The sequence below is a fragment of the Apis florea genome, unplaced genomic scaffold, assembly GCF_048593485.1.
Source record: "Apis florea isolate Af1SG1 unplaced genomic scaffold, ASM4859348v1 contig_3756_pilon, whole genome shotgun sequence".
Classification (NCBI taxonomy): Eukaryota; Metazoa; Arthropoda; class Insecta; order Hymenoptera; family Apidae; genus Apis; species Apis florea.
Window position 1 is genome coordinate 653,763 of NW_028256838.1, and position 22,959 is coordinate 676,721.

General features: G+C 28.5%; 3 protein-coding genes across 12 annotated transcripts in view; 2 read left to right on the forward strand and 1 right to left on the reverse strand.

Moving 5' to 3' along the window:
- slo (calcium-activated potassium channel slo) overlaps positions 1 to 3,767 on the forward strand; it is a 114,521-nt gene extending 110,754 nt beyond the window's left edge. For all 8 annotated transcript variants that reach the window (XM_086914895.1, XM_031919197.2, XM_012492047.3 and 5 more), the window contains one exon: positions 387 to 3,767. In XM_086914895.1, coding sequence (XP_086771021.1) covers positions 387 to 467 — 81 coding nt within the window. In that variant the 3' untranslated portion in view covers positions 468 to 3,767. The remainder of the gene's footprint in view (positions 1 to 386) is intronic.
- A 1,401-nt stretch (positions 3,768 to 5,168) lies between these two features.
- LOC100867496 (uncharacterized) lies at positions 5,169 to 10,075 on the reverse strand. The gene is made up of 2 exons (XM_003697546.4): positions 8,868 to 10,075; positions 5,169 to 8,099 (listed from the first exon to the last, which is right to left on the reverse strand). Exons 1-2 carry the CDS (start codon positions 9,716 to 9,718, stop codon positions 7,691 to 7,693), a joined length of 1,260 nt encoding a protein of 419 aa, XP_003697594.1. The 5' UTR covers positions 9,719 to 10,075; the 3' UTR covers positions 5,169 to 7,690.
- A 5,395-nt stretch (positions 10,076 to 15,470) lies between these two features.
- On the forward strand, positions 15,471 to 22,174 carry Lsd-1 (lipid storage droplet-1). Of its 3 annotated transcripts, none has more exons than XM_086914899.1 (9): positions 15,471 to 15,690; positions 15,763 to 15,915; positions 17,277 to 17,420; positions 17,884 to 18,069; positions 18,168 to 18,357; positions 19,461 to 19,630; positions 20,013 to 20,270; positions 20,394 to 20,492; positions 20,712 to 22,174. In XM_086914899.1, exons 3-9 carry the CDS (start codon positions 17,292 to 17,294, stop codon positions 20,838 to 20,840), a joined length of 1,161 nt encoding a protein of 386 aa, XP_086771025.1. In that variant the 5' UTR covers positions 15,471 to 15,690; positions 15,763 to 15,915; positions 17,277 to 17,291; the 3' UTR covers positions 20,841 to 22,174. The 3 variants fall into 3 exon arrangements, with proteins under 3 accessions (XP_086771025.1, XP_086771026.1, XP_086771027.1); XM_086914900.1 differs by having other exon boundaries at positions 15,471 to 15,662; positions 15,735 to 15,915; XM_086914901.1 differs by lacking the exons at positions 15,471 to 15,690; positions 15,763 to 15,915 and adding an exon at positions 16,217 to 16,444.
- Positions 22,175 to 22,959: the final 785 nt, after the last annotated feature.

Genomic DNA, 22,959 nt, shown 5'->3' on the forward strand with positions numbered 1-22,959 from the left:
TTATTATTTTAATTAATCTTAAAAAAATTCAAACTTCACGAATCTATAATTAAAACTAAAATGAATCATTCTGAAATTTAATTTCAATCACTAGTAGATATATCTAAAATATTTAAAACTATATTTGGATCAATATATCAATAAATAATTTTATCAAATATTAAAATAATTTGAAAAGAATAATTTATAATTTATAATCAGTTTGTAACTTGTTAATTCTCTACTATATTTCTCAAATCATAACTATGCATGCAAATAATAAAAAAAAAATTTTAATCTAATATATTTTCTATATGATAAGATAATAATATTCTTATCTTCTAATATATATGTATGTATATAATCTTCTTATTTTTTCTTTTTCTTTTTTTCTTGATAATTTATAGGTTTTCGTGCTGATGCAATTTGACCCAGGTCTGGAATATAAGCCGAGCAGAGGAGCTCGGGGAAAGGATGACGCCTCCTGACTGTTGCTGTGTAGCGCCCTCACCGACGGACCTTATTCCTATATCTAATCACGCAAAGGAAACCATCATGCCGCCCGTCGTCCCTACCAACTAGTCTAGGTTAGCTGGCATTATGGTACGATGCCCTCAACGAATAATTATCGCAAACCCCGTCCATAGAAACGTATCATCAACACGTCCGTTTTTCCCGCTGGTTACATGGTGTGTCACCGGTGAAAATTTCGTCAATACAACTGATTCGGTTTTCCTCTAGTGTGTCCAACAGATTTCTCTGTTCTTTGCTATTTATCGCTGCGTGATTTATTTTCACATCGTGTTCGAACATTTTTTACGTTGAGGCTTGTTTGTGATAACGAGTAGAAGAAGGTAAAAAAAAGAAAAAAATAAAGTAGAAAAAGGAAAAAAAAGCATCGTGACAAATGTGAAGAAAGAAGGAAGAAGAAGAAGAAAAGAAGGAATAATCTGCAAGAGAAAGAAAGAAATATAGAAACGACAAAAGGGATACCGGGATGCGGTATGATGAAAAACGGTCCGAGGGTAGCTACACGTTAAGCTTTCTAAATCTTCGTAAGACGAGGAAATAATAACGTCTTCGATGAAAGGCCAAATAAGGACTGAACGGGCTTATATCTGAAGCGTAAAACGGCTGTGCAAATCCCACGCCCCTTTATGCATTCAGCAATATACAGAAGTACAGGAAGAAAACAGAAAAAGAAAAAAAAAATATACTTAAAACAATGCGAAGCAAAACAGCTTAACTAATAAAAATGCTTGAGAACATCTTCAAGGCTGATCGCTAAGGAATTGTAATCGCCTTCGCGACTTAACGTATACCATCGCTGTAGCTCATTCAGGATATGTAAATAGGTACAGAACAGGTGAATATGTTGTCATTTGACAGTAAACTATAAGCGAAAATGCGGAACGAGGAGGAAAGAGGAAGAAATAGGAGGATATACGATTATTGATTGAGATATAAATCGCACTGACAGGAACCACCGTTTTGGTCCTTTCATTGTAAATGCATTGTTCACTTTGCAAAGACAGTCGTGTGTTCGTCTCCTGTATCGTGATTTTGTATCTTGCCTTGTCAGCAAATGGAAATATGTATACATATATGTACATGTATCTGTATATGCGTATGTACGTAGGTGATTCGTGCAACTAGAGCAGACCACAGCTTTTATCCTGAAAATGAAAGCTTACAAGAAGTATTATATATGATTTAGCATATTTGCAATTTTATCATTGTATATCTAATTTTATTATGATTATGTACACTTCTCTATGTTCTTCTGTTCTCTTCTTGATTTATAAATACAGAAATATTGAAATAAATAGTTTATATAACACTCTGTGATCAGTGTGCAAATCCACTGATAAAGATATTTATATTATTGAATGTAATACGTGATTTTTAAATGTGATTTGCAACTTTTTTTGTAACTACATACATATTATGCAATAAAAAGTTGACATCATATTTAATTATATAAATCTATACCAGAAAAATAAAATATTTAGCACGGTTATGTATATACACATATGTTATTTCTCTAAATGGGCTTGTAAAATATTAATCTTCTTATTCCATTATTGCAGCATTTTTACACAAATAATGAAAAAGGATTAACGATAATATACAAAGCACTATATTTTCTATTTGCATTTAACAAAACAAATATAAGTAAATATTATAGATAGACGTCACGATATTTCTAAAAGAAACGAATAATTAATTTAACGCGTTTATTTACCAATTATGTATGTATGATATATTTTTTATTTCAATTTTTATGCAATCAAGAAAAAGGTTATAGTCTGTTATACATGCAACAATCACCTCGTATGCTTAGTTTTAGATGAAACAATTTGCAAATGATATGTGCAGCGTTACAAAAGATAGGTACGAACAGGAGTGCAGGACTATATGTAAACTTTACCTTGAGTGTCTTCTTTTGCGGCTAATGATAAAAAAATCTCAATCAAGCACTTTGTACAGATTCTATACATAAACGTGTATGCATCTATGGATGTATGTACGTATGTAGGTACGTACGTATGTATGTATGTATGTATGAATTTATGCACGTACGTGCGTATGTATGTATCTACGTATGTATGTATCTACGTATGTATGTATACATGATGCATGAATGTATAATACATCTATGCATGTATATGTGTATATAATTGTATACATATGCGCGTATCTATGCACGCGTGTATACGCGTTTATTTATACGTGCGTATATGTATGCATGTGACGCGTGTGTGTTTGTGTGTAGATATGCATGTATGTATACGCGTGTATGCATGCACGTGTGTATGTATATATATATATGTATGTATGTATATGTGTGAATATATATAATAATTACGATAAAAAAAAAAAAACACCCTTTTCCACACAAATTGAGTATTAATCGACTATGTATCGATACGACTAAATATACATTATAAGTATATATGCACATATATATGTATACATAGACACTCTCTTTTATATATTTTTATGAAACTCACGAGTGTGTACATACGAACGTACATATGTGTACATACATCCATATACGTATACACGTATGTATGTATGTATATATGTCTGTATGCATGTATATGTATATATATGTATGTATGTAAAAAAAAAAAACAAACAAACGGATCAAATAAGATATATACATACATAAAAAAAAAAAAAAAAGATAAGAAATACACAGATACACCTATACACAAATACTTCTTCCTTGCTCTTTCCCCCGCTCCGCCCCAACCCCCTTTTTTCTGTCACTTGTAACATGACTGAAACACGCACACGTAATGATATAACATACGAGAGAGAAAAAAAAAATACGTACGAGTGCATGTAACATGGTAACACAATCACACACGGTATGGATCCACAGATACAGATGCATTGCAAGGCCATACACGCGTGCACACGCGCGCATCCTCTCTTTCTTATACAGCGCATAGACACACACACACACACGCGCGCACACACACACACACACACATGCACACACGATGGAAAAAAAAAGTGATATTACATCGACGAAATGCGTGAGAAGAAAGAAGAAGAACGGGGGGAGAGAAAAAAAAAAAGGAAACCAGGGGAAACGATTCGCGCGTGCGGAAGCAAAGTAAACACTAAGGGGAGTGTAAAGGAAATGGAAATAGTATCGTGTGATCCGACCAATATGATATACGTTGAAAAAAAAAAAGCATCGGTTTTTGTGCTCGATCGTTGAAATTCAGACTAACTTACGGGATAATAAAAGGGGAAAAAAAAAAAAAAAAAAATGTGCAAATGGAACGCAGCGGATCGATATTAACGGGGAGAAAAGAGAATACAAAAAAAGTAGCTGTGGTAGACGCTGCCGTGTATCGCGATTACGAGTCGCCGCCGCCACCGCCATTGCTACTGTTTGCAATATATCCATATGCACTATTCACTGCCACTGCAGTTCGTGTTATATCGTTGTATATAACTTTCTATGTATGGCTCGATTAAGGCGAGAAGGGCCGGTGAGGCGTGCGAATCGGATAGCTTGATGAATGTAAAAAAAAGGAAAAAAAAAAAAAAAAAAAAAAAGAAAAAGATTATAATAACTAAACAATGTGCAGCATCAGCCGCAATAAGTGTCATTCGTTGCTCCTGATTTCCAAGTATTTTTTCATTTTTTTTTTTTTCTTTCTATTTTTGATTTTTCGTTACACTACTTTGTATCGATTCGCGATACAAAGAGAACGCCGGTCGATCTCTCTCTGTTTTTTAAACCAATATCAAAATCGATATTTAAATGCGCTCCTTTTATCGATTGCGAATGTAATGTTACGATGACGATAAAAATGAACGATTGTTAATGAGTCGCTTTCGGCTTTCTTATTCTTCTCGTATCGATCGGACAATAGCAAACGAAGATCTAGTTTTATTTCGAGTCTATTGATTATCAATTTGTCTTACATAATTATAAAATTTCAAATGCTACACATTTTCTTTGTGCTCGTATCGAGACATGATATTCGTTTATCGCGATAAAGTTGAAATTATCGAAAATATATTGTAGTAAATTTGAGAAATTAATGGAGAATAGATAAAGCTGAAAGTGAGTCACAATTAGCTAGCTGAAAAGCGAACGAAAATTCTCTTATGTGTTACTGTTATCCTCCTCACTATATGAACAGTGCTATTCTTTTTCTCTTTTCCAAACTGACCACTTTGCATCGGACTTCGAGGAATCTTTTAAACAATGAGAACCGTAACAATGAACGATCATAATTGTAAATGAACTCTTTCTATTTCCTCATCGGCAATTTCACGATGAAAATTTCATAAAAGAAGAAAAGAAGGGGGAAAAGTATCGAAACGCAAAAGACAGATTAGACTCGATTTTTTGATTTGATAAAAATTCGATTTCTCGAGGAGCGAATGTAATAAAGTATCTTAAAGGACGAAAGAAACGCATACATTATAAAATAAACAAATTACAATTCGTAATCGAACGAATCTTGTTTTTTGAGGAGAAAAGTTTGTTCGTAAAAGTCAATTCTCATATAATTGTTTGACGAATTTAGCGGCTTTTAGAATCGCGTAAATCAAGATGGCGGACTCTCTCGATGACCCTGCCTCGCCTTGATGCGATTATATAATGAAAACAAAAGTTTGCGCGTTAGATTTTGTGGAAATCGTTCGTTAAGTGATTAAAAAAAAAAAAAAAAAAGAAATTTGTCGGAGCCTTGTGTAGAGTTTTAGATGATTGGTCGAGATTTGCGTCGCGTGGGACGAGCCAGGCAGTAGAATTTTTACTTGATAAAAGGGTGAATATTTTTTCGAACTTTTAATATATCTATCATTTTTTCCCTTTAAATTATTACAATTGTACACGTTTAGTTCGACTTTTTACGTGAAGAAAGATAAAATGATTCATTCCTTTATTTGTTACATTTCATTCACACACATACACACGCGTACACAGACACATTCTCTCTCTTTCTCTCTCTCTCTCTCTCTCTTTCTCGAAAAGAAACTGGTGCCTGGCTACTCGCGAGATACAAATTATTCATGCACTCTCTTTAATAATTAAATCATGCACCGATTCAATCGATATCATCACCCGTAATCGTATTTTCGTGCGTCGCACGGATACACGTGGCGCATTTGTGTGTATGTGAGACGTGTGTATCTAAACGAAGTGTATATATATATATATATATGTAATGTAATTATATATAATATATAATTACATTACATATATATATATATACATATATGTATATAATTAACGTTAAAAGAAAAAGAAAAAAAAAGGAAAAAAAAAAAAAACAAATCGAACAAAATACCGAAATGATTCGAGATATATATGGAAATTATAAAATGTATAAAGAGAGAAAAAGAAAAAAAAAAATTAAGGCGCGCTGAGCGTACGCCACCTTCGATGCCTCATTGACCTCATCTAATGCTTTTTTATCTGTACATTTACAATTTGTGTACCAATGAGGAACGTTGTTTAATCATGTTGTTGATGTTATTGTTAAAGAATGAGATTCAATATTGTATATAACTATATATTCATTATAATTGATGATATAAATAATTATATACATAAAATTAAGCTTTGGAGTTTTTTTATACCTTAGTGCTTGAATTTATTTCATGTAATTGATAAGAAAAAAAGAAATAAATATACGATATATTAAAAATTCTTCAATGTTCTTTTTAAAATAAAATTACCATTTGTTTAAAAGAAAATCGTACAGTAGTTTTTATTCTTTGAAATAATCGTCATTACTTTTGTAATTTTGTTTTCAAATTTTAATATATAATGAAGATATCGATGCTTTTTTGCGTTTCTTCTATTTTTAAAAATGGATATCTGGATTCAAATAATTTTGAAACGATCTGAATAAATCTGATAAATTTAATAAACTATCATTTGTCAAATTCAATATTAATTGATAAAAATTTGCACTGATAGTTTAAGATGTTAAATAAGTTGTAATATAGCAGATATAAATTGGAATTATAAGTAATTTAACGTAAACACACTGAATTATTTTCTTAATGTGAAATTATAGATTTTTCACAGACAAAAACAAATATAAAAATTGTTGATTGAAATTTTAAATTATAATTTATTTAATTATAAGTATTTGAAGTTTGCATTGAACCAAGTGAGACGGAGATAGAATGAGACATCTAGCTTCATCAGCGCCATCTCTCTACGCATATATCTATCTCACTTTATCCAACTTAAATTGCTTATAAATTAATAAATATGCCTTAATTGATACTTTTGTATATAAGCTTTTATATTTGTTTCGATTTCTAGAATTTATCCTGCAAAGATATACCATTAACGTCTTGTATTTAATAATTATTTACAATTTCTTAATATTTAGAATTTTAAGCTAGTATTTAAAAAATCAGGTACCATTTAATGTCAACATATTTTGTTTATTTTACAGTAACAACGAAATAACTTTTCTAATTATTATTACAATAATAATAATAACGACTTTAAATTAAATTCTTCCAATCAAGCACGTTCCATTTGTACAATTTAACTCAATCAATGTCAAGTGCTGATTCGGTCGATATTCGTATTCATTGAATCTAACGATATATTAATTGTGATCGAAAAAATAATTACAATTTTCAAACGTATCATTCGTATAATTGTAAAATAATTTTTTCACGGAACGAATATTAACGACTAAATGCATGTACAAAACATCGAAATATACAAAACAATTTCAACAAACGTCGTCACAACAAAAACAAAATAAATATCTAATAAACAATTCCTAATTTTTTTTTTTCTAAAAACAACAAACAATCGTTCGTGTAATGTTTTCTCGCTTGATTATAAATAAAACAATGGAAAGATATAAAAAAAAATTAATCTAAACGTCGAGATAGAAACTATAAAAAGCCAGATAGAAGCCATCGTGATCATATTTCTACCGCTTTAAACACCGAAAATAAATAAACAATTAGTGTCGACGATACTACATTCTTCGAATGGAATATGATTCGTCGACACATTGTATTATTTGTATCAATCGTGTTATTTCCTCGGTGTTTTATGCACTTTTCTCTTCCTATTCTCGCCGCTTACTTTCCAAGTTAGCGACTAGTGTTGATGCGTGATCTCTGATATTCTACAGTGATAAAAGATTTTCTATAATTTTCCATTTGTATCGATTCGATTCGATCGATCTCTTTAACCGGCAACATGATCGTATAATTCTAGCAGAGTATCCGTTATTCTGTCACGGTATTGGGGTACGCGTTTCATTTGTTCGCAAAGCAAAGGTGTTCTGTCCACGTAGAGAATGTTTTCCAGAAGTTCTGGCTCGTTTAAGAAATACTTGTTGACAGCCGCGGACTCCAACAACATGATCGGTATGTTCAACACACCGTGAACGATGCACATCACACGCAAATCCTCGATCGATTCTAAGAACTCGTCCCACGGGAAAACGATGGAAATGTCCAAACCAGCTTCCTCCAGAGCCTCGGCCATTGATTCGTGATAAATCTTGAACAACTCTTTGCTGTGTTTCTCGCGCAGTTGCCGCGTCGTTGTGAATTGGAGGAAACAAAGAATGTCGTGAGCTGGTGGATTGTATCTGTAACGGAAACAATATTTATCAGATCTAGATGGATCACCTGGTTCTTTTTTTAGATTCAATCTGAAACTTTGTGAAAAACTCTTGAGATCTAGAATAGTTTCTTTCTTCTTGTTAAGGATTAAAATTTTAATAAATTTCAAAGTTAATTTCGTAATTAGAAAATAAAGATTTTTTTTCTTCTTTTTTCTAAATGAAATCGAGCTAATAAAAACGTCTTCAATTCAGATTCAATTGAATCATTATTTTAATTAAACAAGAATAGAATTTAAAATTTTTTGTATTTCAGATAATTTTGAAGTTTTTAGATTTTGATTTCTATTTATATTAAATACGTTTTGAAATTTGCAGTTTCTTGTTAAAATCATTTATATTGATTAAAAATTAAAATTAATTTTAATTTTTTCATAAATAAATTGCATAAATTTAATGAATTTTCTGACAATATTCAAGTGTTAACGTATTTCGAAGTATATTAAACAAACTTTATGAAAAAATTGTTAAAAAATTTTACATTACATTCGTTTTAATTACTTTTACATTTAGAATTTCGATTATTAACATTTCGAATTTCGATTTATTTAGTTAAAAATTGGTCTTAAGTCTTTCTATATTATTATTAAATAATTATTACGTATTCTAGTACATTAAAATTTTATAAACGATAAAAATCATTTCTATAAATCTAATTAATCTTTGAAATATCTTTATTAGTGAACTTGAAAACACTGGAAACCGATCTTTTATAGACGATACGTCATTAATTACCTGGCAAGTTGAAAATCGATAAGGCAACATTCCACAGGTTTCTCGTCAACGTCGTACTTGAACAAAATGTTATTTGCCCATAGGTCGCCATGGCATAATACGTTTTTGTGCTTCATAGACGGCAACAATTTGTTGGTGTGATCGGCGCACAAGTCATTAACCTTCTTGCTGAACGTTTTCCGCTGCTCCTCGTCCAGCTCCGGCATCAAGCCTATCAATGAAACGATACCTTTTACGGCGGCGTCGAACGTGGCCTTGGCACGGCCATCCTTCAGAGGCCACAGCGTTTCCTGCATGCAGTGAGAGTATTTGTCGTGCAGACTCCTCTGATACAATTCCTCGAAGATCAACGATTTCGCGTGGAATCTCGCCAACGTTCTCATCAAAATCTTGCAGTGCTCGAAATCGAACGGTTTGAACTTGTCGGTCATCTCGTAACCGTAATGTGCCATATCTTCCAGCACGATCACGTCGTCCTCCAGGCCAAGGAAACACTCTGGGATGCACCTCTTGTCCGGGCCGTCCAATACCTCCGGGAAGACCGTGGTGTAGAGGGCGACCTCCTTCTTGAAGGCGCCGTAATTTTGAATAAAATCGTACAGGGGACTGGTCATCGGTGGTGGCAATTTCGTGAAGAAGTTGATGTTCTTCGTCTCGAGTGGCGATTGGGGTGAAGCGACGGTTGCCTTCAACGTGAAATATTGGCCCATGAACCCGTTCACCTCGTCTATGGGCACCATCTCGTAAGTGATCAACGAGAAATCCTCCATCGAATCTTTGTGAAGCTTCTTCCGTATTATCTCGAAGCATTCCTCGTCTTTTAATATCTTCTGCGTGCTTAGATTACGCATTCTATCACTTTCGATTCCGCTCTCTATGCTATAATCCTTCTAATATATCTTTCTTGCAGCGCTAAGTATTTTTTCCTTGAGCTATGACACGGATTCTCTCGGTGCACGATCAGCCCGCGGAATGGAAACGTCTCTCCTTTCCCTCTTATATTTCTAATCTACCACGATCGCGTAAAAATGGAACGATAAATGTTTAAGTTTTTTTTACGATCTCTCTTTTTTTTTTTTTTCACGCGACACAGTTAATCCGAGATTACACGATCGAAGAAATGAAACAACTTACGAAGGGACTTACGCGAGCAAGGAAGGGAGGTCCGGTCGATCTGGAGAAGATGCCCGCTTCGAATTGATCTCGTTCAAGATCATAATATATATTGACGAAGAAGAGATGCGTGTCACGTGCACGTTACGACATAAATAATGTGTGTCGAGCTATTTTCTCCTTTATTGGCACTGATTGAGGCTAATATTAGACACGTTACAGCGGGCCATGTACCGCATAAATGCGTGTAAATGGATCTGATGGCCCTTTATTGACACTGTTCGCGATGGATCGATACGGGGGCCATATGCGTGCAGGAGTTACGGGCGGAAACGAATGGTTGAATAATGTTGAAACGATGAGACAGTGGGCTCGGTTTTCGTTTTGATTATTAGATAGATATGACTGCCTGTTTGCGGTCACGTGTATCGACAACATCGGGGAAACGAAGTCACGTTCCGCACGTGACGACGATCTAGTCAACCACCTCTGGTCTTTGCACTTTGAATTGATCGCGCGCAGGATTGAGCTTTTTTTTTTTTTTTTGCTCGAGATAAAAATAGCGGATAAAAAGGGATAATTAATTTTGATTAGGATTGGGCTTTTGTTTGTTTGAGGCAAAGATGTGTTTGCAAAATAAATTTTAAAATCTCGTTCGGAGAGTAAACGATTTGTTTGTTATTATTTCAAGCAATGATAAGAGATAAGGAATAATGAAGTTTCTTGTGCGCGTAAGAGACGCAGATTTCATTTCAGATTAAGAATCGAGGATTTCAAGAACTACGCAGGAAATGTCGTGTTTTTGGGGAATGAAAATTTGTGCAAGATGTTTTTATGATTTTAAAGTGAAATTAAATGTTAAAGTATATTCATATATATATATATTCGAATAATTTAAGATGATTAAAATGAAACTAATAAGGATTTTAATTATTGTTCGAATTAGAATTTATATTTCGATAATGCCATAATTCTGATTATGTTCTTTTCAAACAATTGATTTCTTTAATTTGAATAATTTCATTATTTAAAAATAAATTGATAATTGTAATAATTTTAAAAAAATATTATATTCCTAATATTTGCAATTATCTCATTTCTTTTCTCGTTCGTTTTTCTTTTTAAATTATTTCTCTGGTAGTAATAATAATAATTATTATTATTATTTTTAACTATTTCAATTATGTATCATTTTTCACGAATATGGATATAATTTATTGTAAGTTTAGATAGATAATATTACATATAAAAAAGTAGAAGAGATTGAGAATTTAGTAAAATGATATTTAAAAATGATTGTGGTTATTCAAAATGAAAAAAATTATTAAAAATTACTATTAATCAATATAAGATTTTGCTACGATAAATTTTATTAAAATAAAATAAGTTATTAGATTAAATCTGAAATAGAATAAAATTTTTTATTAATGCATGAATCAAACATTGATTATCATATTATATATGATATCATTTTAACTTTTTAAAAACATTTTCTAGCAATTCTAAAAAATATTGCAATTCTTAGATAATTTAACAAGTTCTATCTTAAACATTTTTTTCATCAGATTATTAAAAAAGTTTATCAATTAAAAATCCTATATATACAATAAATTAAAACAAAAAGCAAACAAATTGTTTCTTATAATTATTATTAATTATTTTTTATATTCAATGAAATAAACTGTTTCGATTATATTGAATTTTTAAAAATATATATTTTCGTAATTTGACCTTGACCATTAGTTTCACTTAAAATCCATGAAAAAATCAGTATGCATAATTTTATTACCCTGTTATATTAGTTTGAACTAACTTTTCAAAAGACGCAATAGCGTTATAAATAACGTGTAATACGAATAGTAAAATATCAAAGTCAGGGACAATTCACTAAGGTTTTCCAATTCACTAAACTATATCACTTATTGTCAATGAATATTAACTCTAAGAAAACTGGCCGCAATTCCTGTTAATTGAAATATCATCCAAGTGATTTCTTAAGATGAATACCAGCAATTTTCCTAGTTAGTCTTAATTGAATCTAGTATCTCTTATTCCATCGAAACGAGTGTCTATTAATCCGACCTTTTCTCGTCTTACGAAAGTATAATCGTATCAATTATTAATAAATTGCATATATGTGAATAAAATAAAGTCAATTTAATGAAGAAATTTTTCTAAATAAATAATAATGATTTTTTATTAACATTTATATTTAATATACTAACGAAATAAATCAAATTAAAATTAAAATTAACAATCGATATTTTTATATATTTAATCTTGTATTTGTTTTTCCTAGAATCGATCGTTTAAAAGTGTCTCGTATCAACATCCTGAATATATGTATATCTTTTTCAAGGATAAAGTGAATATAAATAGTTTCTACATCGTCCATAGTAAATCGCAGATGGCGTAAGAAACACTGTCTCTCGAAGTCGGTATTTCAGAATGTGAAATATTAAATCCTGTAAAATCTCATGTTTATATCGATATTTTAAAATTTATAATAATGTTTTATATATAAATGATATTTCATTCTTTTAATTTATCGAATAACAGTGATGTTAACTATCATGTAAATATAAAACAAAATTTAATAAGAAAGGAATTTTAAAATAATGTTATATTTATGAAACTTTATTGACGTTTATTAGGATTTATATACTCTGTTCAACGAAATGAATTAACATAAATAGACAAATTAAATTACATGATAAACGCTGCAATTTCAGTTATTGGTTAATAAACCATTAGTATTAGAATTGTTAATATGTCAGTATTCGATAATGCTAGTTAACTGTTGCTGTACTGATTGCTTATTTCTATGAAGATGAACTGTATTTATTACTTCAATGTTTTATATTAAATGTCGAATAATTTCATAAATAAATTAATATATTTAAAAAAAAAAGTAGTTTTCTATTTTATACCTCAAGATTAAATTCGACACTAATTCCTCTAGATTATATGGTTTTGTTTATGCTTGCTCTTTAATGACCGATATGTATATGTATGTTCATTTAAATATATGCAATACAATACATCATGAAACCATATTATAATCATCAATTCGAATCACTGCAAATAAATAAACCTATATAAGTAATAAAAATCTAAAAAGTACAACTTTCAATTAACAGTAATTCTTTCCACAAATTAATTTATTCGTGAATAAAACATATCAATAATAAATAAAGTATTAACAAACATAAGTCAATTATAAAATAAAAATTTCTCTATATCTTAAATATATTAAAGATAAAATATATGTAAAATATAGGACATTTTTAAAAATTGGAAGAATTAAAAATTGTGTATACAATAATAATTATCAAATATAAATTAATTGTTTTATTATTTTTAATATTTCAAAATTTATATACCAAATAATCAGAATTTATTATATGTTTTTTATATATTTAATTTATGTGAACAAATATTTAAAAAGTGAACAAAGAATGTTTAATAAGTGATTTAAAAGTAAAATTATTTTTCATGATTTTATAAACAAAAAATAAAAAAAAACTTACATAAAATTTTGTGATTTATATTTATTCATTAATATTTATTATCTAAATTGTGCTTATTTTTAGAAATAAAAAATATATTTATTTTCTCTTCTCCGTAGTATTTAGTTAATATTATCATAATTAGTTTAATCAACAAAACTTGTTTTGTCTAGTTTCTAGTCTCTTGTTTTGATAAACTTGCAATAAAATAATTGTAGCATGAAGATTTATGAAATTTCGTCGAAAATATATTTGAACCGATAAACAATATTTCATGGAAAAATAAAATTCAATCATTTTCCTGATAAAAAAGTTTTTAATGAAATGTAAATTTAAATAACAAATTTAATGGCAAATTTTTTGAAATAATAAAATAAAAAAGAACGTTTTGTTTTGTAATTTTCGAGAAATTTCGAGATATATAAACTTATTCTTTTATTTTTTTTTAAATATTATCATCATTTTGAGTATAATAAATTTTAAAAGAAGAGTCCTCTAAAAATAACTTTGCTTTTATTTTTTAACAGGATGACTTCTTTAATCTTTTCTTATTTGAAGAGTTGTTACCAAATAAAATAATCCTTACTGCTTACAATATTTTCTTCTATGTATTTTTGACATTGAATAATTCTTTTCTGAGGCGTCGATAAATAATAATTTTTCATTTTAGATTAAAAACTTATAAATGTCTAAATAATGAAGAACGTTTAATTAAAATCATTGTAATTGGTATTTATTCCATTATGATTGTAAATATTCCTCAATTACCACAAAGATACAAAGGGCATTTCTTATTAATATTCGTAAAAGAATGACACAATTTCAAATATTTTAATAAAATAATTCTGAAGAACATGTCAATCTCATTTTTCGATTTCTCTCACGAGAAATAATTCATTTAAAAATTTTCATTTTTCTTCATAATTTATGGCAATTTCTTAGCCATGCAGAATGAAGAAAATATTTTAAATAAATGTTATTAAGTTCGATCACATTATTAAGTAATAATATTTAAATAATAACAAATTAATGCAATATTCCATTAAAAAAAAATAAGATCTTATTTGTCTATTTCATATTAAATTATATTAAAAATAATTAATCCGCCATTCTAATTAATTAAGAAAAATCAATACTTGCAACATTTTTAATTTAAATACGAAAAGTTTTCATATTTTGTACATCTCTCGCCCTATATTATGCATATATGCATAAAAGCACCTCCTTTTAAAATACGTGAGAAATAAAAAAAAAAAAAATGAAACATATTTTATATTTCACACGCATCCAACTGATTACCATACCATCCCATACATACATATGGGCGTTTGATGAGATGGACTTTGTATAGCAATTAAGAACGTCTGCCTGCGATAATTTCAACTTTTCCGTCTCCTTTTCCACTATTTTTCTGTAGCTATTACTACTACAAGTAATTTTTATGTCTCTCCCTCTACTATGATGTTGTAAGTATTTTCTTTTTTAACTTTGTTTATATCTCAACATTAAACCATACATCTAATATAAAGTTTGCAAAATACAAAATATATTCTGAATGTATTTAAAATATTAGAAAAATTTGGAAATGATCATTAACTTTTTGTGAATTTATCATTTAATGTAATGTTTTATATTATTGTTACAATGTTTATTTTACATTTACATATCCTCGTTATTTAACAATAGATAATTAGATACAAATTTCTTTTTTTGGAATTTTTTTTAATTAAACAAAGATAATGATTCCAATTTTTCAACTAATTTTTTTAATAATCGTGTTATAATTCTCTACGACACAATCAATTATAATTATTAAAATTATAAAACTTTTTAATTTAATGAAATATATATATATATAAAATTAAAAATTAACGTGAAAATTAGATTCTTCCAAACTATCTAATACATCTATTAATGAAATCTTTCTATGAATAATACATCTGCCTCGTATTTATAGCGACGATTACATATATATTGCTCTGTTCTTCGCGTGTACACGCTACAGTAAACGTAACCTTAAATCTAACACGTTTGAACACAAAGTCTGTGGCTTCGAATACAAAGGATGGTAAACGTGGGTGATCAAACTTCATCGGGAGCCAATTTTAATTTCCATGTGATGTTTAAAGAAAAAAATAAATCTTTATCAGCCGGATATCATTGGATCACAAGCGTGAGGAAAACGAGAAAAGATTTTATTCGTAAGGCATCATAATGCCACAGCTGTATAATCGACGTGTCATAGGTCAAACCGATGAGATACCATTTCGCAGGCTTCGACGTTCGCAGTCGATGGCGTGTTCTTTGGCGAAACATCGACTACCTCTCTGTCATTTGTCTTTACATCCTGCCGAGCTCCATTATATAATTTCATCACGATCAATTCACACTTCGCTATCGGTCCAGTCGGCTGTCCGCACTTTGAGGTAAGGATCAACTGTCTAACACGATTAATCATCCGATTAAATCCGATTCTCGTAGATTTTTCATCGATCGATTGAAATATTGTTTCATCGATTCAAAAAAAAATTCTTTCTTCCTCTTCGTGTCAAATTTAATACACGATTTTTCTCGTGATTCTTTCTTAACGAATGTAAGGTTATTATTTGGATTACAATTCGTCGACAAAGTCTGCATTGTGGTTTTGATAAGAGAGATAAGGATAGGGGTATCGACCTGGCTTAATACGGGCCTATTGTATATAATCACGGTAAACTTGAAACAAACCTGCATTATTCTATACTGTACTATACTATATAAATTAGCATTTACAATGGTGAAAGGGGAGACCATTCGGCTACTATTCGTTTTCATCAAAATTTCTTGCATTGTTTAAAACTTTTTCGAATACAATTTGAATCCGTACAAAGTTGAAGACAAAAGTACGAGATTTATGGAGAAATTTATAAATGATGAAATTCTCGAGAGAAGTACAACCTTGATATTAACCACGAGGTATATTATAATATGACCTTTCTTATCTAATTTCTACAATTAGTTTCACTCGATTACTATGTGTTTATATCATGTTTATATCATATGCAATTAAACATTTTTAAGCCGTAGAAATATTTTTTGTAACATTCTATTTTATAATTTTATTTATGTCAATCACACTTGGCTTTAATTATTAACCTTTATCGCGTATCATTAATTATATTCATATTATATAGTCGTATATTATACAAAATCATTTTACGTTGTTATTAAAACTTATTTCATCGAAAGCTATCAAACATTTGTAATAAATAATAACGTTAATTTTCTTTGGTTGGATAAGAATATTACGCGAAGAAAATAATAATGGTAAGATGATCTAATGAAAGAAAATTGACAAATAATTAAATATTGGAATATTTAATAATATTATGAAAAAATGAAATTTGATATCGTTATCAATTTACAAATTTTATATTAATTCAAGATATATATGCGGTATAGAATATGCGTACGTTAAATTTTTTTGTGTAATTTCTCCAAGTACTTGTGCACTCGTGAAATAAATATATAAATGATAAACACTTTCGTTCGTTAAATTTAAAATATGACATACTTTTCTTTTTCTTTTTCTTTGTTAAAAACACATAATGCTTATCTCTTATTAACGTATACATAAAGATTAAAATATTAAAATTTAAAAATACAACGAAATGTTTTCAAATTTAAATCGCAGCTATATCGATTAAACGAATCAAAAATATTTACGAAGAAAGAAATATTCAACTCCCAGTATGATAAATGTATGAATAAAACGCACATATAACGATATTGATTTTAATTATTACAGCAAAAATTTTCACAAATGGCACGAACGAATGTGAAAAGGCGACATTCTGATTTGCCGCAATTCGAATCAGTCGTCAGAATCTCCAGTCTTCCCATCGTGGAAAACGGTATACACATAGCTGGCAATGTGTACGATAGAATAAAGGTAAGCAAAGTTTAACAAAATATTTTAACAATCCAACAGTTTTGTACATTTTCGCCACTTTCTCTCATCTTTCACTTGCTAGTTTCACCGGTTGTGAAAGTACGCTATATATAAAATAGAATAAAATAAATATACATTCCAATCGTTCCGAAAGAGCAATGCAAATAAGTAACAAAGAAGTATCGGTAAAATATTATTTTCAAATGAAAAGATTTCTATATAAGATTTCAACCAACTAAATATATCTTCTGTTTATTAAACTTTCGACCATATACTGTGTTATGTATACTCCTAAGGACAAACATATATTGTATTTTTGAAAGTAACTATAATTTAATCAAATATAACACAATTCAATTTCTTACATTTTATTTGATTCCTATATAAGATTCATTCAAATTCAAATTTTAATTTAAGACTCGTATAAATATATTAACAACAAAGATAATATTTTCAATTTCAGCGTTCGAATTCATTGATGGGTTGGAGTTTGTATACTGCTGAACAATCATTTGCGATCGCAACAGCGTCAGCAAAACCCGCGATTCATGCATTAAATGGACCTATTACAACGATCGATCAATTGCTCTGTAAAGGTATAGATATCGTTGAGCAAAGAGTGCCGGCAGTACATCTTCCACCACATCTTGTAAGTAGAAATAATTTTATACATAAACGTAAAAAATGATATTAATTATTTATTTTAATTAATTGTTATTCTAAAATTAAATTCGTGTTATTATTAAGATGTACTGCAATGCACGAGAATACGTGAACAATAAAATCGTCAGGCCTGTTTTGATGCGTGCTGGAAGTGTGAAGATAATAGGAAGCCAGGCTGCGGATGTTGCAGTAGACACGTTAGATGGTGCTTTAACTGTTGCGGACAAATATGTTGATCATTATTTACCTGCTGATGTTACCGACGGTATAGATGGTAAATGAATCGTTTCGAATTACTAATGTTAATTTAAAATAACTTTTAACGAATATTAAAAACGTTCGATTTAATATAACGATGGATTACAATTTTTAATATAAATGCAATCTTAAATTATTCGAAACAATTTTTCAATTTCGGGGGGAGATTAATTTTCTAGAAGAACGAGTGAAGGACAAACGTATGAAGGTCAAATTCGTTATTCTAACTAGAATCATAGAGTACATGAATTGTATGCAGATGATCAATTTCTAACCATAACCGTAAAACCATAACCATAAAACCATAACCGTAAAACCATAATCATAAATCTTTGTTAAGCTAAGGAAATGCTTTATTGCTTTGGGAAATATTTTAACTTTAATTTCGTCTAAAATTTAATCCAAAGGGAAAAATTAATTTTATTTGGAATATTTGACATTGATAATTGGCAAAAAATAATAATAATAATTCGAATTAAATTAGTAATAAATTTATTTTTGGTACGAAATATTTTTTGTATACGTTTTATATTTATTTATGACAAACAGTAAATAAAACTAATTATCTTTGAGTCGAAACTCAAAACGTCACCGTACCAGACATCGTTAGACTTAAGACCCTTTTCAGGCTTAAAATAGATATCTTTAATACCTCGCGTGTTACCTGGGGTGTAAACCTATTATATAATGGTAACTGGTAAAGTGGTGATTAAATCAAAAGGACAATAGTTAAAATCTTTTTAAAATTTAATTATAAATCATAGGCTAAGACTATTTATTGGTAAAAATCTCTAAAAAAAAAAAAAAAAAAAAAAATCTGAATAAATTTATACAATATTTTAAATTTTCTGAATCAACATTAAAATAAAAAATAAATTGTTATTACATTATTAATACATCACTCTTTACTTGTGACTACTTTCATACTTTTCAAATTTTTCTGAACGATGAAAAAAAATTGACTTATAAAAATTAAGGATTAAAAAATATCGTATTGAATTAATATTAAATTATCATTATAACAGATTGACGGAGGAATAATTCTGGGTAAAATTTCTTGATATAAATACAATAATGCAATGCGATAAAATTTTATTGCCAATAAAAATTATTTTTCAGAAATTGCTTCTCCGGAATCGGTAAGTAAGACCAAACGAACTATCAATCACGGTGCCAGACTATCTAGGAAATTACAGAAACGACTAACACGTCGCACGCTAGCTGAAGCTCGAGCACTTAAGGAACAAGGAACGGAATGCATTCATATACTTTTGTACGTTATAGAATTGGTAAGTAATATTTCTTTTTACTAATATAATTAGTGAAAGTGAATAATTAACCGAGTGTGAGGCTAGTAATAATGACTCATGACTCAGATATTGGTGCGTATGAAATGTCATTTCCTTTGATATTTTTCTTTTTTTTTTTTTTTTTCGAAAGATAATATATTCAATCAACATAGTTTCGAATGATTTTTTCCAACGAAACTAATTAAGCTTTTCAATTTCTCTTATAATTTTACATACATTTGCACTTCTTTTTGAATATTATACGAAAATTCACAACAACTTATATCTTTACTATAAATTTCGATAAAGTAATGTTTCATGGAGAATGGCACGTATTATTAAATAATCAGATTTCTTTCATGTTCAAATTAATGTGTTACAGTTAGCAACGGATCCAATATTAGCGTTCCAAAAAGCCAAAGAGTTGTGGGGAACTTTAAGTTTGCCCGAACCGGAGAATCAAGCTCGGCCAACCACTGTAGAGCAATTATTGGTACTTCTAACGCGTGAATCTGCACGTCGTATTGTACATCTGGTGAATGGAACAGCAGCGTTAGCAGCCAAAACTCCTCGCAATCTTGGCAGACTTCTCATTAGAGTTTCAAATCAATTGCATGCAGTTGCAAATGCTACGTTAAACGTGAATATCATTGAATTCGAATCCCTTCTTTGAATATTTATCGATTTAAATTTCATCGTTTATTTATATCGTCACGTTTTGCCTCATTTTATTATTATTATTTTTTTTTTTTTTTTCATTTAGATGATACCAATCATCAGTCAAAAGAATGCAACGAAGAAACGTATTTCAGCTGTACGTTCAGCCATACAAAGGCTCAATTCAATCACGAATCATTTATTGGTACGTAAAACCGAATTTATTTTTTTTTCTTTCTGTTTAATTTGTTCGATTATTAAATTATGCGTTTGGATTTCAATATTTGATCGTATTCAATGGAATGTTATGAATATACTTTAAAAGCATGTAAAAGAATAATATAGATCTGAACACGACAAAGATATCAATTTATATTTATGCATAATATATTTTTTTTATTGCGTGATGGCATCGTTGTTATAGGAGCAGTTTGCAGCTTTTCTAGCTGGTCGTCCAAGCGTTTCAAAAGTAACACACGTCCAGACTCATCAGCAAAACCACAATAACCACAGGTCGATGTCTTCCAATCCGCCAGTAAATGGTATCGAATAACGAAGTTATGTTTAAAAGTTATTCCGCGCGAGTTTCATCCATAATAATTCTTTTGTTTTCAAAGTTGATAAATATCAGGAATATTCCAGATTGAAATTTTCTCATATAAATAATTTCACCGAGGTACATAATATTATTATTATTAGTTGCGAATCTTTGTACTCCTACGTTCAGATAAGCAATTAATATACGTTCTTTTATCTAAAAGACACAGTATATCCGTGTCATTTTTAGAATTTTTAATTCTTAGATATACTTAATTATCTTTATGTTTACTACAAAATATTATAATGATTATAGAGATAAGAAACTTTAAAAATAAACGTTATAATAATTTCATTAAAAGCCATTATAATATCATTAAAAGGATTTATTCGTTTCCTTTTTTTTGCATTTTTTTTAATGCATTTATGCGTGTGTGTATATTTTAAAAAATTTTTTCGATTATTAATTGTTCATCTGATGTTAAGTGCTTTTTTTTTTTTTGGAAAAATGTTCATTTCGCTAGAAAAAAAGGGGGGGGGGAAGCACGTAGAGATATTATACGTATAATAAATTTTATTTTTAAAATTATTCAAGAAAATGTTGTTATGGTTAAAAAGGTAATAAAGAATTGTATGTACTAAATAAGCAAATTTAGATAATTTGAAATACTATATTACTTTGAACTTAATCTTCGTTATCATAGCTAGACGAATTAGATTTTGCAATAAATATTTCAATGTTCTAATTGATAAGACAAAACAAGCAAAATTAATACATTTAATATTTTTGACAAGAGAAAGATATGCATGAAATTATAAAATAATAAAATCTCCGTTTGATCTTTCTATATATCTGCTTTTGTAAGAATATTATTTATTCTTCGGATATGGCTTGGATTTTTATTTCTTAAATCTATGTTTAATTTAAAATATCAAAAATAATTCCAATAATTTATATTTCAACAGTATTTCAATTAAATAGAAATAAATCTTTATAATCTATAAATCAATTCGTGATTTCAAAATAGAAATATAGTAGCATAGATGCATTGATATCAATTAAAATAGAATAGAAATAGAATAAAAATAAAAAGAGGTACATATTAGTTTTATTTTATGTATTTGGGTATAATATATTTATACTTTTTTTCTTTTTCTTTTATTAAAAACGAAAAAAAAAAAAATAAAAGTACTCAAAATATGTAAGTAGTAATATAGAAACTTTTAGAAATAATGATTAACACGTTGCTTTCTTTATTCATTATATATACTTTTAATTTTAACAATAAACATGTAATTAATCTAATTAACTTCTTGTTCTTGTTTTATAATAAAGAATATTATATATAATGCTATTGTAACTGACATTCATTTTTCGACAAACTTTCTTCTTGAATAAAATGAAAGTAAATATTGTGAAATTCTTTTTTGATTCATAATCCTTAAGTTTTCCTTTTATTTTTTTCAATTTGATCTCGCTAAATCTTTTGTTTAAATAAAAAATTCCATATACATAAAAAAATATAAACAAAAAACTTATCTTGAATTTTCAAATCAAAATACAATAAATAAAAAGAATTATATACAGATTTTATTATCTTATAATAACAATAATAATAATAATAATCATTTTTTTTCAAGAAAATATACAATATATATGAAATATACATATAATTACATATATCTTTCTGTTCCTCTAATATTATTTCATTCATTTCATTATATTTTTAATAATTTAAAAAAATGTTTTATAATATTTTACAATAAGTTTAGTGATATATAAACACCTATTTATTTAATATACACATTAAATATCTATTTACTTTTAAAGATAAAATTTATTTCTCATTATATTAATCTTAAATACATAGTTATATATCATTGTAATTTAAATTGTATAAATAAGAACATATTAAGAATCTTATATATAAAAATATTTCGTTATAAAGAAAAAGAATTTGATGACGAATAAATTCTTGAATATTTTAAATATATTAGAAAGCAATTCAAAATATTTATTTTTATATATTATATATATAATAATAATATATTTTATATATATAAATATTACAATGATATAATAATAATAAAAATTATTATATAATTTTATTATAAAATAATTATATATATAATTA

Coding starts and splice junctions, on each gene's coding strand:
- Lsd-1 (XM_086914899.1), top strand. CDS start 17,292: ATGGCACGAACGAATGTGAAAAGGCGACATTCTGATTTGCCGCAATTC. Junction 19,631..20,012: donor TTTTGTACGTTATAGAATTG/GTAAGTAATATT, acceptor AATGTGTTACAG/TTAGCAACGGATCCAATATT. Junction 20,271..20,393: donor TTGCAAATGCTACGTTAAAC/GTGAATATCATT, acceptor TTTTTCATTTAG/ATGATACCAATCATCAGTCA.
- LOC100867496 (XM_003697546.4), bottom strand. CDS start 9,718: ATGCGTAATCTAAGCACGCAGAAGATATTAAAAGACGAGGAATGCTTC. Junction 8,100..8,867: donor ATCGATTTTCAACTTGCCAG/GTAATTAATGAC, acceptor TTTCCGTTACAG/ATACAATCCACCAGCTCACG.